General features: G+C 42.2%; 1 protein-coding gene across 1 annotated transcript in view; it reads right to left on the bottom strand.

Moving 5' to 3' along the window:
* LOC129854988 (protein inscuteable homolog) overlaps positions 1-2,282 on the bottom strand; it is a 43,397-nt gene extending 41,115 nt beyond the window's left edge. Inside the window, exon 1 of the mRNA XM_055922209.1 lies at positions 1,866-2,282. Coding sequence (XP_055778184.1) covers positions 1,866-2,272 — 407 coding nt within the window. The 5' untranslated portion in view covers positions 2,273-2,282. The remainder of the gene's footprint in view (positions 1-1,865) is intronic.
* Positions 2,283-15,676: the final 13,394 nt, after the last annotated feature.

The following is a 15,676-nucleotide window of genomic DNA, read 5'->3' as shown; positions in this document are numbered from 1 at the left end:
GTCGTCCACGAATGCCACTACTACCACTGTGTACCTTTTTCCTCACTCGAAGAGAAGTGCCCTCACATCAAAATCTATATATTGTCACAATTAAAGCACATTATCAACAGGAGAAAAGGAAAAATACAATGGCTGTGTTCCAAATGGCAACTTATTCCCTACATACAGTGCTTTCAGAAAGTATTCACACCCCTTGACTTTTTACACATTTGTTGTGTTACAGCCTGTATTTAAAAACAATTGTCACTGGTGTACACACAATACCCCATAATGTCAAAGTGGAATTATGTTTTTTGAATTTTGTACAAATGAATGACAATTGAGAAGCTAACATCTCTTGAGTCCTTAATTATTCCAGGCTTTTTATGGCAAGCCTAAACAAGTTTAGTTGTAAAAGTGTTTTTAAAGATATACTGTGCGGAAATCGCTCCTCCATTTCCTGGTTGCTCAAATTCTAATAGTTCGCCAAATTTCAGTTTGTGACAAAACAAGCATGTATAGTGTAGAGAATCATTAAACCATCTAAAACCCTGTGAAATATATTTTCCATAACCAAAAATATTAGAATTGACTGAGTGAAAAAAAAGGAAGCCTGCAAAGAATAAAAATATTCCAAAACATGCATAGTTTGCAACAAGGCACTAAAATAATACTCCAAAAATGTGGCATAGCAATTTTGTCCTGAATATAAAGTGTTATGTTTGGGGCAAATCCAATACAACACATTACTGAGTACGACTCTCCATATTTTCAAGCATAGTGGTGGCTGCATCATGTTATAGGTATGCTTGTAATCATTAAGGACTGGGGAGTTTATCAGAATAAAAAAGAAACCGAATGGAGTTAAGCACAGGAAAAATCTTAGAGGTTCAGTCTGCTTAACACCAGACACTGGGTGTCACGTTCTGACCATAGTTCTTGTGTGTTTTGCTTGTTTTAGTGTTGGTCAGGACGTGAGCTGGGTGGGCATTCTATGTTGTGTGTCTAGTTTGTCTGTTTCTATGTTTGGCCTAATGGTTCTCAATCAGAGGCAGGTGTTTTGTGTTGTCTCGGATTGGGAATCATATATAGGTGGCTTGTTTTGTGTTGGGATTTGTGGGTGGTTCTTTCCTGTCTCTGTGTTTTCTCTGCACCAGCAAGGACTGTATCGGTTTGCCACATTTTGTTATTTTGTAATTGTTAAGTGTTCACTGTTTATCATTATTAAATATGTTGAGCACCAACTACGCTGCGTCTTGGTCCGATCCCTGTTACACCCTCTCTTCTCGTGAAGAGAGGGAAGGCTGCCATTACACTGGGAGATGAATTCAGCTTCAGCAGGACAATTACCTAAAACAGGGTATCCCAAACTTGGTTCCCTTTCACTATGGGGTATTGTGTGTAGATGGGTGATGGGAAAAAATGTATTTAATCCATTTTGAATTCAGGCTATAACACAACAAAATGTGGAATATGTCAAGGGGTGTGAGTACTTCCTAAAGGCACTGTAGTGTACTACTTTTTACCAGGGCCCCTAGGGAAGAGGGTGCCATTTGGTACACGGGCCATGTGTTTTTAGACCCACTTGCAGATGAAAGGCTGAGGTTATTTCTTAGCAGGAGCAGTATTATTAGTAGCATCGGTGTACACAACATTATTGTGCCCTTGTGCAGCCTGTTTGTTTGTGTATGCATGTGTTTGTGTATGCATGTGTTTGTGTATGCATGTGTTTGTGTATGCATGTGTTTGTGTATGCATGTGTAGATCTGTGTGTGCTTGAATATGTGTGTCTGTCTCATGGGACCGTGATGGGAGGATGACACTCCCATAGCTACAGAATAATATTTTTATGTCATATCGGCATGGTGCAAGTTGGGTGCACTTACCTCATTGGAGATGATGAAACAGAGGTACTGTGTCTGGAGCTCTGAGGACTAGCCATCCTGGAGCTCTGAGGACTAGCCATCCTGGAGCTCTGAGGACTAGCCATCCTGGAGCTCTGAGGACTAGCCATCCTGGAGCTCTGAGGTCTAGCCATCCTGGAGCTCTGGGGACTAGCCATCCTGGAGCTCTGAGGACTAGCCATCCTGGAGCTCTGAGGACTGGCCATCCTGGAGCTCTGAGGACTGGCCATCCTGGAGCTCTGAGGACTGGCCATCCTGGAGCTCTGAGGACTAGCCATCCTGGAGCTCTGAGGACTGGCCATCCTGGAGCTCTGAGGACTAGCCATCTTGGAGCTCTGAGAACAAGCCATTCTGGAGTTCTGCCGACTAGCCATTCTATCTGTGTCCATACCACTTCAGCACAGCACCTGCAATAAAAAACATTAGATATGATCATTATTATACAAACCATAAGCACACATTGTTTTCTCTCTATTCCACCATATAGTAATGTAGAGTGAGTAAAACCCAATTTATCGCAACATTTATCCGCTTGACAATTTTATACTTTATTAGAACCCTAAATCAAAATTTTTAATGGAAAGACCTGAACACTTAACATGATCATACACAGACAGATGCGCACGAGCTGACGCACACACACTGCCTTTCTGGCTGTGTAGCTTGCCATGGCACCGCATCCACTACAATCGCTCCTTATTGATCTACACCCAAAGCCTTCTATTCTTGTCTTGTCTTTTTACTCTCAGAGTAATTCAATTATCAATAAAGCGCCCCGGTTTTGAATTGCTACAGGCCCCATTGTGCCAGTGGAGTAATATTTCTTATCTTCTAATTTATTGGCTGGCTGCCAGCCAGTGACTCCACTTTGAGCCAAAGCAAGGGAGCGCTTAAGTGCCTGCAACTTTATTCTCCCTTTTTATTGATGTATCCCATTTAGATTAGTCCATTTTTAAACCCTGTCAAGGCATGAGGGGGGGGGGGGGGGGGGGGCAGGTCTCATATTGTAATCCATTTAGTTAATGACATCCTGCTGTGGAATGATGACAGATGTCATGTTTACTGTGAGACTATGATTAGCACATATAGTAGCTACATATGATACCCGTAGCCACAACTTCTCTGGCCCAGTGACATGGAACAGGCTTAGCTGCAGTGGTTTGCCTTATTAAATGGTGAGAGAGTGTTGTTGAATCAATAGATGTTACTAACATAAAGTATAAAAGAGCAGGGCTGTAAACCCTTTATTTAATTCCCATCTGGTCATCCCATCTGTAAATCATGACCTATCTTGAGTTGGGCTCTGGGATGGTGCAATTGTTGAGAAAGTGAGCTTATGGTTGTGTGGGGGTAAGGGCTGAGTGTGTGTGGGTGCATGTGTGTATCCCACAACTGTTGCGAAGGAAGAAGTAAAAGATGTTAGGGACAATAGAGGATGATCCACAGCTATATATAATAAAAATCGAGGTGAGAGCGATGGAAATGCATATGGCAATTGATCTACTTCAATTTGGTAAATGGCACTGTGTGCTCTTTTCAAAGCATGGATCCCAGTCGGTTCAGGGCTATTGGGATACAGGGGGTCGAGGGTGGTCTGCCGGGCATTGGGATGACAAGCCATCTCGAGATGAGGGCTTTTAGCGGGTGGAATAGTAGGGACCAATTGGAGGTTTACTTAGTAGAAATGCAAATATCATGGTACAACTATATAGACACTCAATCATTATGTTACTTTTTAATAGGACGTTCACAAACATATATTTTGATAAAAATAATTGAAAGTTGTGTCTCATTATGGTAAGTGGTGAAATAAGTATAGCCAGTTACAAAGGTAATGGCTTAGCAGATAATAAGAAAAGACGATCAGTATTTACCTGGCTAAAAGAGAAGGATTATAATATCTATTGTTTACAGGAAACCCATTCAACAGTTTTAGATGAAGTTTTGTGGAAAAAGAACTGGGGGGGCAAAATATATTTCTCCCATGGGCAAAGAAATTCAAAAGGGGTGATGGTTTAAATTAACAATTATTTTGATCCAAATGTGCAAATTGTCCAAACAGATCATCAAGGTAGATGGATTATTTTAAATATGTTATTGGACAATAAACAGATATGGCTTATTAACCTATACGGTCCGAACAAGCTTCTTTGAACATATATATAAGAATTTATCAACTCTACAAGCAACACTAGACTCTATTATTATAGTGGGAGATTTTAATACGGTCTTAAATACCTCTATGGACCGGAAAAGAAATCATACTACAAACTATCACCCTCAGGCACTTAAGGAAATCATGAATGTCATGGATATATTGGAATTAGTGGATATATGGAGACTTAAATACCCTGACCTAGTGAGATATACATGGCGGAGGCTTAATCAAGCTAGTCGTCTTGACTACTTTCTTATACCATTCTCTCTGGCACCAAAAGTTTAAAAAGTGTTGATAGGGGACAGAATGCGGTCGGATCATCACATAATTGGCATATATATTACTCTTACAGAATTTCCACGTGGGCGAGGATAATGGAAATTGAATCAAAGTCTACTAGATGATAAATTGTTTAGAACTAGGACAGAATAGTTTATAACATAACATGGGTACAGCAGATCCCCTTATTGTATGGGACACTTTTAAATGTGCCTTTAGAGGCCATGCAATTCAGTACTCATCTATAAAACAAAAGCAATTTAGATCAAAAGAGTCCATATTAACAAAGGAAATTGAAGGACTAACAGTACAGTTAGATAGCAATAAAAACGGTACCATAGAGGCACAGAATAAGTTAGAGGAAAAACAAAAAGAAATGGAGGAACTTATTCAAGAAAGATCCAGTGTAATATATTATAAAAATAAAGCGAACTGGATGGAATATGGGGAAAAATGCACCAAATTCTTTTTCAATGTTCAATATAGAAATGCTACCAAAGAAAATGTATTAAAACTTGTCACAAATGATGGAGTCAAGCATGATTCACCAAATGATATTTTGAAAGAGGAAGTAAAGTACTTTAAGAATATGTTTTCGTTTCAGGCTCCTCCATCTCCACTAACTCAAACTAATTGTATGGAATTTTTTCCTATTAATAATGTAAAATTAACATCTGTACAGAAAGACACATGTGAAGGCCAAATTACAGAGGAGGAACTGCTTGATGCAATTGGGGCCTTTAAGGATGGGAAAACTCCAGGGCTGGATGGCATACCAGTGGAAGTATACAAAACTTTTTGTTGATATACTCAAAGGACCATTATTAGCTTGTTTTAACTACTCCTATATAAATGGTAGATTATCAGACACGCAACAAGAAGGTCTGATATCATTATTACTGAAACAGGACCCAAGTGGTATATATAAAGATCCAGTCCATTTAAAAAATTGGAGACCTCTTACACTTCAGTGTTGTGATGCAAAAATCCTAGCAAAATGCTTGGCGCATAGAATAAAAAAAGTTTTGTCAGATATTATTCATCCTAATCAGACAGGTTTTTTACACGGACAATACATTGGAGATAATATAAGGCAAGTACTGGAAACAATAGAACACTATGAAATATCGGGGACACCAGGCCTGGTTTTCATAGCTGATTTTGAAAAGGCTTTTGATAAAGTACGACTGGAGTTTATATATAAATGCCTAGAATATTTCAATTTTGGGGAATCTCTTATAAAATGGGTTAAAATTATGTATAGTAACCCTAGGTGTAAAATAGTAAATAATGGCTACATCTCAGAAAGTTTTAAACTATCTAGAGGAGTAAAACAAGGTTGTCCACTATCGGCATATCTATTTATTATTGCCATCGAAATGTTAGCTGTTAAAATTAGATCAAACATTAATATTAAGGGATTAGAAATCCGTGGCTTAAAAACTAAGGTGTCATTGTACCCTGATGATTCATGTTTTCTTTTAAAACCACAACTAGAGTCTCTCCACGGCCTCTTAGAGGATCTAGATACCTTTGCTATCCTCTCTGGATTAAAACCAAATTATGATAAATGTACCATATTACGTATTGGATCACTAAAAAATACACATTTTATATTGCCATGTAGTTTACCAATTAAATGGTCTGACGGAGATGTGGACATACTCTGTATAAAAATCCCAAAAGAAAGAAATGATCTTACTCCAATACATTTTTATAGAAAGTTAGCAAAAATAGATAAGATCTTCCTACCATGGAAAGGAAAATACCTGTCTATTTGTGGAAAAATCACCCTGATTAACTCTTTAGTCATATCACAGTTTACCTATTTGCTTATGGTTTTGCCTATACCTAGTGACCTGCTTTTTAAATTATATGAACAAAAAATATTCCATTTTATTTGGAACGGCAAGCCAGATAAAATTAAAAGGGCCTATTTATATAACGAATATGAATTTGGAGGGCAGAAATTATTAAATATTAAAGCATTAGACCTCTCACTAAAGGGGAGAGTCATACATGTATCAGTCATACAAAAGTTATACTTAAATCCAAACTGGTTCCCTAGTAAATTGGTACGAATGTCTCATCCTATGTTCAAGAAGGGCCTTTTTCCCTTTATTCAGATTACACCTGCTCACTTTCGGTTGTTTGAAAAGGAAATAATCTCCAGAATATCCTTATTTTTTAAACAAGCCTTAGAAAGTTGGTTGCAATGTCAGTTTTAATCCACCAGAAAGGACGGAACAAATAGTACAACAAATATTGTGGTTAAATTCAAATATAGTAATTGATTAAAAAAACTGTATTTATCAAAGAAATTTTAAAAAAAGGTATAATTTTTGTGAATGATATCATAAATAGGACTGGTGGAGTTATGTCACACATGCAGCTAACACAGACATATGGAAATGTCTGCTCTACCCAAAATTACAACCAATTAATTGCAGCATTACCACAAAAATGGAAGAGGCAAGTAGAAGAGGGAAAAAAGTAAGGAACTTGTATGTCGGCCCTATATTAAAGAACATAAATGGTTAAAGAAAAGTGTGATAAATAAAAACATATACCAATTTCATTTAAGGACCAAAAAACTGACAGCTGTGCCATTTAAATATGCTAAATAGTTGGAAAGAGATTTTCGATGTACCCATTCCATGGCACATGGTTTATGAATTGATACGCAAAACAACGCCGGATTCAAAACTTCGAATTTTTCAATTTAAATTACTGTACAAAATTCTTGCAACTAATAGAATGTTATATACAGTATATGGGGGATACAATCTTCCCAGCTCTGCAGATTCTGCTGTGAGGAGGCAGAGTAATTAGATCATTTATTTTGGTATTGTCCATATGTAGCTCGTTTTTGGTCACAGGTCCAGGAATGGCTGAAGAATTGCAACATTTGCCTAGAACTAACGCTACAGATAGCAATACTGGGGGATTTGAAAAGCCATAGTCAATCAATCAATAATATAATAATTATTTTAGCAAAAATGTTTATTTTTAATTTACAATCTGTAGAAGCTATGAGAATAGGAAGGTTCAAATCTTTTGTGAAGCATCACAGCACAGTTGAAAAATATATGGCAAATAAAAATCCGAAATGGATGATGTTGGAAGATAGATGGGAAGGGTTGAGTGGAACTGAAGGGTGGGACTAATAACAAGATAAACAATGTAGGGCATACGGGATCTGTGAAATGTGTATAGGTGCAGAGCTTTTGTGAAATAGCACAGTTACAAGTGGAAATAAAACTGGATGGACAACAGAAATAGAGGAAGGACTAAGAACAAACAAGAGAGAACTATTGTCTATCTGTAAAATGGGTATAAAATGGGTATAAGATGTATAAATTGAAGGTAAAAGCAGAAGTGTTTATCAGTTTACTCCAATTGGGGGATCGGTGGTAGGGTTGCGGGGAATAATAATAAAGGTATATTCATTAAAAAAGTATGTATGTCTATATAGGTATGTGTATGTATATATGTGTATATGTATGCATGCGTGTATGGATATATATATTTACCCCCAAAAATATGGGGGATTGGAAATGATGCAGACAATTACATTGGAAGCAACATTCTTTCCGCAATATTAAGCTGATCCACCCCTTTAAAAAAAATTTTTTTAATCCCATCTGGTCCCATCACATGAGCATACACTGTACAAAACACACAGCTCACCTGGTATTCCTTTAGCATGTGTGAAATGGCAAATAGGCAAATTAGTGTGTCCAGATTGAATTGGGGGGGGGGGGGGGGCTATTGAACAATGTTATTGTTGCCATTGTGCTGATATTGGTGTCGAGAAAATTCTGACAAATTGTGTTATTCACAAGAGAATTAGGGACATTTACTAAAAGAAGGGTGACTATGTGGAGGAAAGAGGCATCCGGGGATGGATGAGAAAGGGGGTGACTATGTGGAGGAAAGAGGCATGGGGGGATGGATGAGAAAGGGGGGGACTATGTGGAGGAAAGAGGCATGGGGGGATGGATGAGAAAGGGGGTGACTATGTGGAGGAAAGAGGCATGGGGGGATGGATGAGAAAGGGGGGACTATGTGGAGGAAAGAGACATGGGGGGATGGATGAGAAAGGGGGGACTATGTGGAGGAAAGAGGCATGGGGGGATGGATGAGAAAGGGGGGACTATGTGGAGGAAAGAGACATGGGGGGATGGATGAGAAAGGGGGGGGACTATGTGGAGGAAAGAGGCATGGGGGGATGGATGAGAAAGGGGGGACTATGTGGAGGAAAGAGGCATGGGGGGATGGATGAGAAAGGGGGGACTATGTGGAGGAAAGAGGCATGGGGGGATGGATGAGAAAGGGGGGACTATGTGGAGGAAAGAGGCATGGGGGGATGGATGAGAAAGGGGGGACTATGTGGAGGAAAGAGGCATGGGGGGATGGATGAGAAAGGGGGGACTATGTGGAGGAAAGAGACATGGGGGGATGGATGAGAAAGGGGGGACTATGTGGAGGAAAGAGGCATGGGGGGATGGATGAGAAAGGGGGGACTATGTGGAGGAAAGAGACATGGGGGGATGGATGAGAAAGGGGGGGGACTATGTGGAGGAAAGAGGCATGGGGGGATGGATGAGAAAGGGGGGACTATGTGGAGGAAAGAGACATCCGGGGATGGATGAGAAAGGGGGGACTATGTGGAGGAAAGAGACATCCGGGGATGGATGAGAAAGGGGGGACTATGTGGAGGAAAGAGACATGGGGGGATGGATGAGAAAGGGGGGACTATGTGGAGGAAAGAGGCATCCGGGGATGGATGAGAAAGGGGGTGACTATGTGGAGGAAAGAGGCATCCGGGGATGGATGAGAAAGGGGGTGACTATGTGGAGGAAAGAGGCATCCGGGGATGGATGAGAAAGGGGGGACTATGTGGAGGAAAGAGACATGGGGGGATGGATGAGAAAGGGGGGACTATGTGGAGGAAAGAGACATGGGGGGATGGATGAGAAAGGGGGGACTATGTGGAGGAAAGAGGCATGGGGGGATGGATGAGAAAGGGGGTGACTATGTGGAGGAAAGAGGCATGGGGGGATGGATGAGAAAGGGGGTGACTATGTGGAGGAAAGAGGCATGGGGGGATGGATGAGAAAGGGGGGACTATGTGGAGGAAAGAGGCATGGGGGGATGGATGAGAAAGGGGGGACTATGTGGAGGAAAGAGACATGGGGGGATGGATGAGAAAGGGGGGACTATGTGGAGGAAAGAGGCATCCGGGGATGGATGAGAAAGGGGGTGACTATGTGGAGGAAAGAGGCATCCGGGGATGGATGAGAAAGGGGGTGACTATGTGGAGGAAAGAGACATGGGGGGATGGATGAGAAAGGGGGTGACTATGTGGAGGAAAGAGACATGGGGGGATGGATGAGAAAGGGGGGACTATGTGGAGGAAAGAGGCATGGGGGGATGGATGAGAAAGGGGGGACTATGTGGAGGAAAGAGACATGGGGGGATGGATGAGAAAGGGGGGACTATGTGGAGGAAAGAGGCATGGGGGGATGGATGAGAAAGGGGGGACTATGTGGAGGAAAGAGACATGGGGGGATGGATGAGAAAGGGGGGACTATGTGGAGGAAAGAGACATGGGGGGATGGATGAGAAAGGGGGGACTATGTGGAGGAAAGAGACATGGGGGGATGGATGAGAAAGGGGGGACTATGTGGAGGAAAGAGGCATGGGGGGATGGATGAGAAAGGGGTGACTATGTGGAGGAAAGAGGCATCCGGGGATGGATGAGAAAGGGGGGACTATGTGGAGGAAAGAGGCATGGGGGGATGGATGAGAAAGGGGGGACTATGTGGAGGAAAGAGACATGGGGGGATGGATGAGAAAGGGGGGGGACTATGTGGAGGAAAGAGGCATGGGGGGATGGATGAGAAAGGGGGGACTATGTGGAGGAAAGAGACATGGGGGGATGGATGAGAAAGGGGGGACTATGTGGAGGAAAGAGGCATGGGGGGATGGATGAGAAAGGGGGGACTATGTGGAGGAAAGAGGCATGGGGGGATGGATGAGAAAGGGGGGACTATGTGGAGGAAAGAGACATGGGGGGATGGATGAGAAAGGGGGGGGACTATGTGGAGGAAAGAGACATGGGGGGATGGATGAGAAAGGGGGGACTATGTGGAGGAAAGAGGCATGGGGGGATGGATGAGAAAGGGGTGACTATGTGGAGGAAAGAGGCATCCGGGGATGGATGAGAAAGGGGGTGACTATGTGGAGGAAAGAGACATGGGGGGATGGATGAGAAAGGGGGGGGACTATGTGGAGGAAAGAGGCATGGGGGGATGGATGAGAAAGGGGGGACTATGTGGAGGAAAGAGACATGGGGGGATGGATGAGAAAGGGGGGACTATGTGGAGGAAAGAGGCATGGGGGGATGGATGAGAAAGGGGGGACTATGTGGAGGAAAGAGGCATGGGGGGATGGATGAGAAAGGGGGGACTATGTGGAGGAAAGAGACATGGGGGGATGGATGAGAAAGGGGGGGGACTATGTGGAGGAAAGAGGCATCCGGGGATGGATGAGAAAGGGGGGACTATGTGGAGGAAAGAGGCATCCGGGGATGGATGAGAAAGGGGGGACTATGTGGAGGAAAGAGACATGGGGGGATGGATGAGAAAGGGGGGGGACTATGTGGAGGAAAGAGGCATGGGGGGATGGATGAGAAAGGGGGGACTATGTGGAGGAAAGAGGCATGGGGGGATGGATGAGAAAGGGGGTGACTATGTGGAGGAAAGAGGCATGGGGGGATGGATGAGAAAGGGGGTGACTATGTGGAGGAAAGAGGCATGGGGGGATGGATGAGAAAGGGGGGACTATGTGGAGGAAAGAGACATGGGGGGATGGATGAGAAAGGGGGGACTATGTGGAGGAAAGAGGCATGGGGGGATGGATGAGAAAGGGGGGACTATGTGGAGGAAAGAGGCATGGGGGGATGGATGAGAAAGGGGGGACTATGTGGAGGAAAGAGGCATGGGGGGATGGATGAGAAAGGGGGGACTATGTGGAGGAAAGAGGCATGGGGGGATGGATGAGAAAGGGGTGACTATGTGGAGGAAAGAGGCATGGGGGGATGGATGAGAAAGGGGGGACTATGTGGAGGAAAGAGGCATCCGGGGATGGATGAGAAAGGGGGGACTATGTGAAGGTAAGAGACATGGGGAGGGGATGGGTGAGTAAGAGGGTGGAAAAAGTGAGAGCTGTTTCGTTGCAGTCTAAGCACCTTAGAGAGAGCAAATCTGATAGTGTCACGGTGCCAAATGAATATGCAGTCAATACCACAACCCCATGATGACAAGACAAAGATCTTGCTCTAGTTGTTTAATCGCTAATATGAATATTGCACAAGTCATTTTACATAGTAACAGAAAATAATAGAATGGAATTCACAATATATTGGACATATTAAATAAATTAAACTCACACAATGTTGATATTACATATAGACAATTTCCCTTTGGCAATATTTAAGCAACATCTGTTATCCAATCGAAAAAGGACCGAAACCATTGTACTATTGCTACAGGTGGCCAAGAAAATCAAAAAAGAAAGACATTCCATTTAAATAGACAAGTCGCCTCCTTAAAAACACTCATCTGAATTATCATACAAATTGAGGAGAGGTGTCGAATGTGTCCGATTTAATCAATCCAGTCACAGCTCCCATGGTGCATATGGAAGTGACAAGTCAAGCGCTGGCATACTGAAAGTGATCTCTTTGGTGTCCATGATCTCCAATGATGCGTGAGGAAGTGTCGAACGTTTATGGCTGAGCCTGTAGTCAATTTCCCACAAGCATTTCACTACACCACAAGCATTTCATTACACTACAAGCATTTCACTACACCACAAGCATTTCATTACACTACAAGCATTTCACTACACCACAAGCATTTCATTACACTACAAGCATTTCATTACACTACAAGCATTTCACTACACCACAAGCATTTCACTACACCACAAGCATTTCATTACACTACAAGCATTTCACTACACCACAAGCATTTCACTACACCACAAGCATTTCACTACACCACAAGCATTTCACTACACTACAAGCATTTCACTACACCACAAGCATTTCACTACACTACAAGCATTTCACTACACTACAAGCATTTCACTACACCACAAGCATTTCACTACACTACAAGCATTTCACTACACCACAAGCATTTCGCTACACCACAAGCATTTCACTACACCACAAGCATTTCACTACACCACAAGCATTTCACTACACCACAAGCATTTCACTACACCACAAGCATTTCACTACACCACAAGCATTTCACTACACCACAAGCATTTCACTACACCACAAGCATTTCACTACACCCGCAATAACATCTGCTAAATATGTGTATATGACCAACATTTTTTGCAAGGACTTAGTAGCTATGTAACTATTAGTAACTATGTAATAACTATGTTATAACAGAGTAACATTCAAAAGTACCTAAATTCAAGTTCTTGTTGAATAATCCTTCTAAGCGTGACTCTTTATTTTAATGAAATCCAACTTAAAAATGACCTTCAGTTAATATACTTGTAAACAACATAAGTGATTGTATAAACATAAAGACGTATTGAGCGATGACCCTGAAGATGGTAGTATACCTTTAACGTGTTACCACCGTCGCCAGGTTGTTACTTGCACAACATGCTACTATTAGAACATGTCATTGTTCTGACATATAGGCATTTTACTGATTGCAAATAAAAGTGACAAATCTTGCTCCCTGGGATGGTCAGTTATTTTCAAGTCTAGAGGGAAATCTGAACGCCCCAATGTCTTTCTGCAATGGAGAAGGTGGTTGTCTTAGGTGCAGAAACAAAGGACACTTCTGTTTTCGCCATGTCACGTGGGGTAAAATAACCGGCAAGTGGATTTTGTGTCTAAGGACTGCAGAGGGAAATCACTCTGGTGTGCACTTTAATATATTGCGGCACTTTGTGTGTATGCATGTGTGATGTCTTATGTAGTATCCATCCCTCGTACACGAGATCCATCTAGCTAATTCACAACATATTCAAGTACCTTAACAGTATGGGGTTGCAAACCATGTGACATACACTGCACAAAAGGTTACAACCTAACTGTAAGTTTATTCTGATTACTAAAAAAATTCTGAATGTCGGCCATTTAAAAACTCAGCTACCTTACAATTGACACACACACAGTCATTGCTATTTTCCTTTCTTTTGTGAAAGATAGTGTAAACATTGTCTGTGGTATTAGTAATTGCAGTGTCAGTTAAAAATACATGTTCAGGACTTTTTAAGGCATTGTGGGGGAACATTCAGCCCTTTTCAGTCTCTGCATGAAACCACTGACTGCATTCAGCAATCGGGTCGTAAAAAACAAGCCAAAAACACAAAGCTAAATACAGCCTTATAGCCTCCTTATTAGGTTGCTGAAGGAAATAAAATCGCAATGCCTTAAAAATTGCAGTTTAAGAAGAAATAAACAAACCTACTTACCATCTAATAAAATAACCCTGATGAAACGTTTTTGTTGTGACTGTCGAAGTTCAGAGTGGTGCAAGACAAAGTTCTCAAACCGATCCCTCACAGTCCTGTTTTCCCTTGGGAGAGTGGGTTCCCAGTATCTAACTAAAGCAGCTATCTGCCCTCACTGGACTTTAAATAGACCTGATATGCACAGTATGGGTTGACCGGTCAGCATACTGTCTTGCCAGTCCTCTCAGCTGTGAGAGGAGGTTCACAGGAGGAGACCGTAGTCACAACCTCAGCCACAGGCCTGTCATGGGGAGGGGAAGGCCTGGGAAGGATTGCTGGGTGGGTGGTGGGAACATGACGGAACCTTGCTCTGCTCTAGTCTAGACACAGTGGGCTGTCTCAATGTGGGCTCTGTCCTCTTGAGACCCATAGGCAGCGCTAACAGAGCCTGGTCACAGTGCCAGAGGCAGCTATCAAAAACCATAGCATGCTATCAACAAAAGCTAGCAATGCTGGAACAGACTACTGAAGTGCTATGGGAGGTTTAGTGATAGCCACTGCCCACCATGGTGGTGTTTGTGTCTCAATGCTAAAGGTGAATTTAGCCATAATGACAAAGATACTGTATTTGGTCAATGCTAATCTCGGTTAACCCAGAACTAAAGTCTTGTGTAATAGGTCAGATGTTCTAATAAGTTCTGGGTCCATACGTTTTAAAGAACAAGGAACTAAGCTGGAACGAAGATCTCCACCTTTTCTCTTTGCAATTCACGGGCAAGTTTATGGGCCAAATGTTCCTTCCCCTTCCAAGTTTGAAAGATGCTACACCTGCAAAATCGTGATTGGTCCAAATAACCAGTGACGAAAAACCAAAGCACCGGAATTAATTTTGCTGATCTCACGCGTCCCCTGTTGTGTCATGACAGCTCTATGGTACCATTTATGTTTACATAGTCTGTCTACGAAAGATTAGGCAAATGCTAACACAATTAAAGGTAGACTCAGCGATGCACTAAGTCAACAGAATTTTGGACCGATTTCAACAACAGCTACGAGCCTAGAAGCCTGAGACTAAATGTTGCTGTTCTGGTCCCGTAGCTACCACGTTGTTAAAGCATAAAGCTCGACCATGTACAGATACTGTGTGAGAGAAAAGTATTGCATCGCACTCATCTCAATATCTGCGGTGCGACCCGTGGCAACCATCATAATTCTGAGTCTACAATGACATTATACTGACAGAACCTTGCAATAACTCCACCGGTGGAAACTGCGTGAAAAGAACCAAGACAGCATATCAAAAAAATAGCTATGCTAGAGGTGGCTAAGCAGATTAACACCAAATAGTAAACGACCAAATAATCAGTGTGCTAGCTAGTCGGCTAAATAACCTGCCCTAGTTTTAAGAATGTTGCAAAGATCTACAGGTTCTTTCCAGGATATACAAATCCCCTCCAGCAGATATCAAGTAAGTCTAAAAGTGGTGCATTACCCAGATAACAGTAGCAGTGGTATTTTAGGTTTGAGTTATCGTATGGCTTGCCAATGCTAACAGAGGGGGGAAATTGCTTCTATTAGGCCCATGGACTTCGTTAACTGCTGGCTAGTTTTGAGCAAATGATGTGTATGAAATCACGTAGCATAAATATTATGCTATCTGTAACATAACTGTATCTTCAAACTACAGGTAGTGATTTTACGTTTGATACCGGAGCTCCGGAAGGCATGCACCGAAATTGCTAAGCAGTTTAATTCGAAGCGATGTGCCGATGCCTGTATCACTTTATCAGAAGCATGTGATCACTGATATCCGAAGCTTTGATTCAACGAACAACCACCTGATTGGTTTGGTATTGAT

Source organism: Salvelinus fontinalis, chromosome 5 (genome assembly GCF_029448725.1).
Source record: "Salvelinus fontinalis isolate EN_2023a chromosome 5, ASM2944872v1, whole genome shotgun sequence".
In the NCBI taxonomy this organism is placed as follows: domain Eukaryota; kingdom Metazoa; phylum Chordata; class Actinopteri; order Salmoniformes; family Salmonidae; genus Salvelinus; species Salvelinus fontinalis.
The sequence above is the reverse complement of the archived record's forward strand: the minus strand, read 5'-3'. Positions and strand labels throughout refer to the sequence as shown.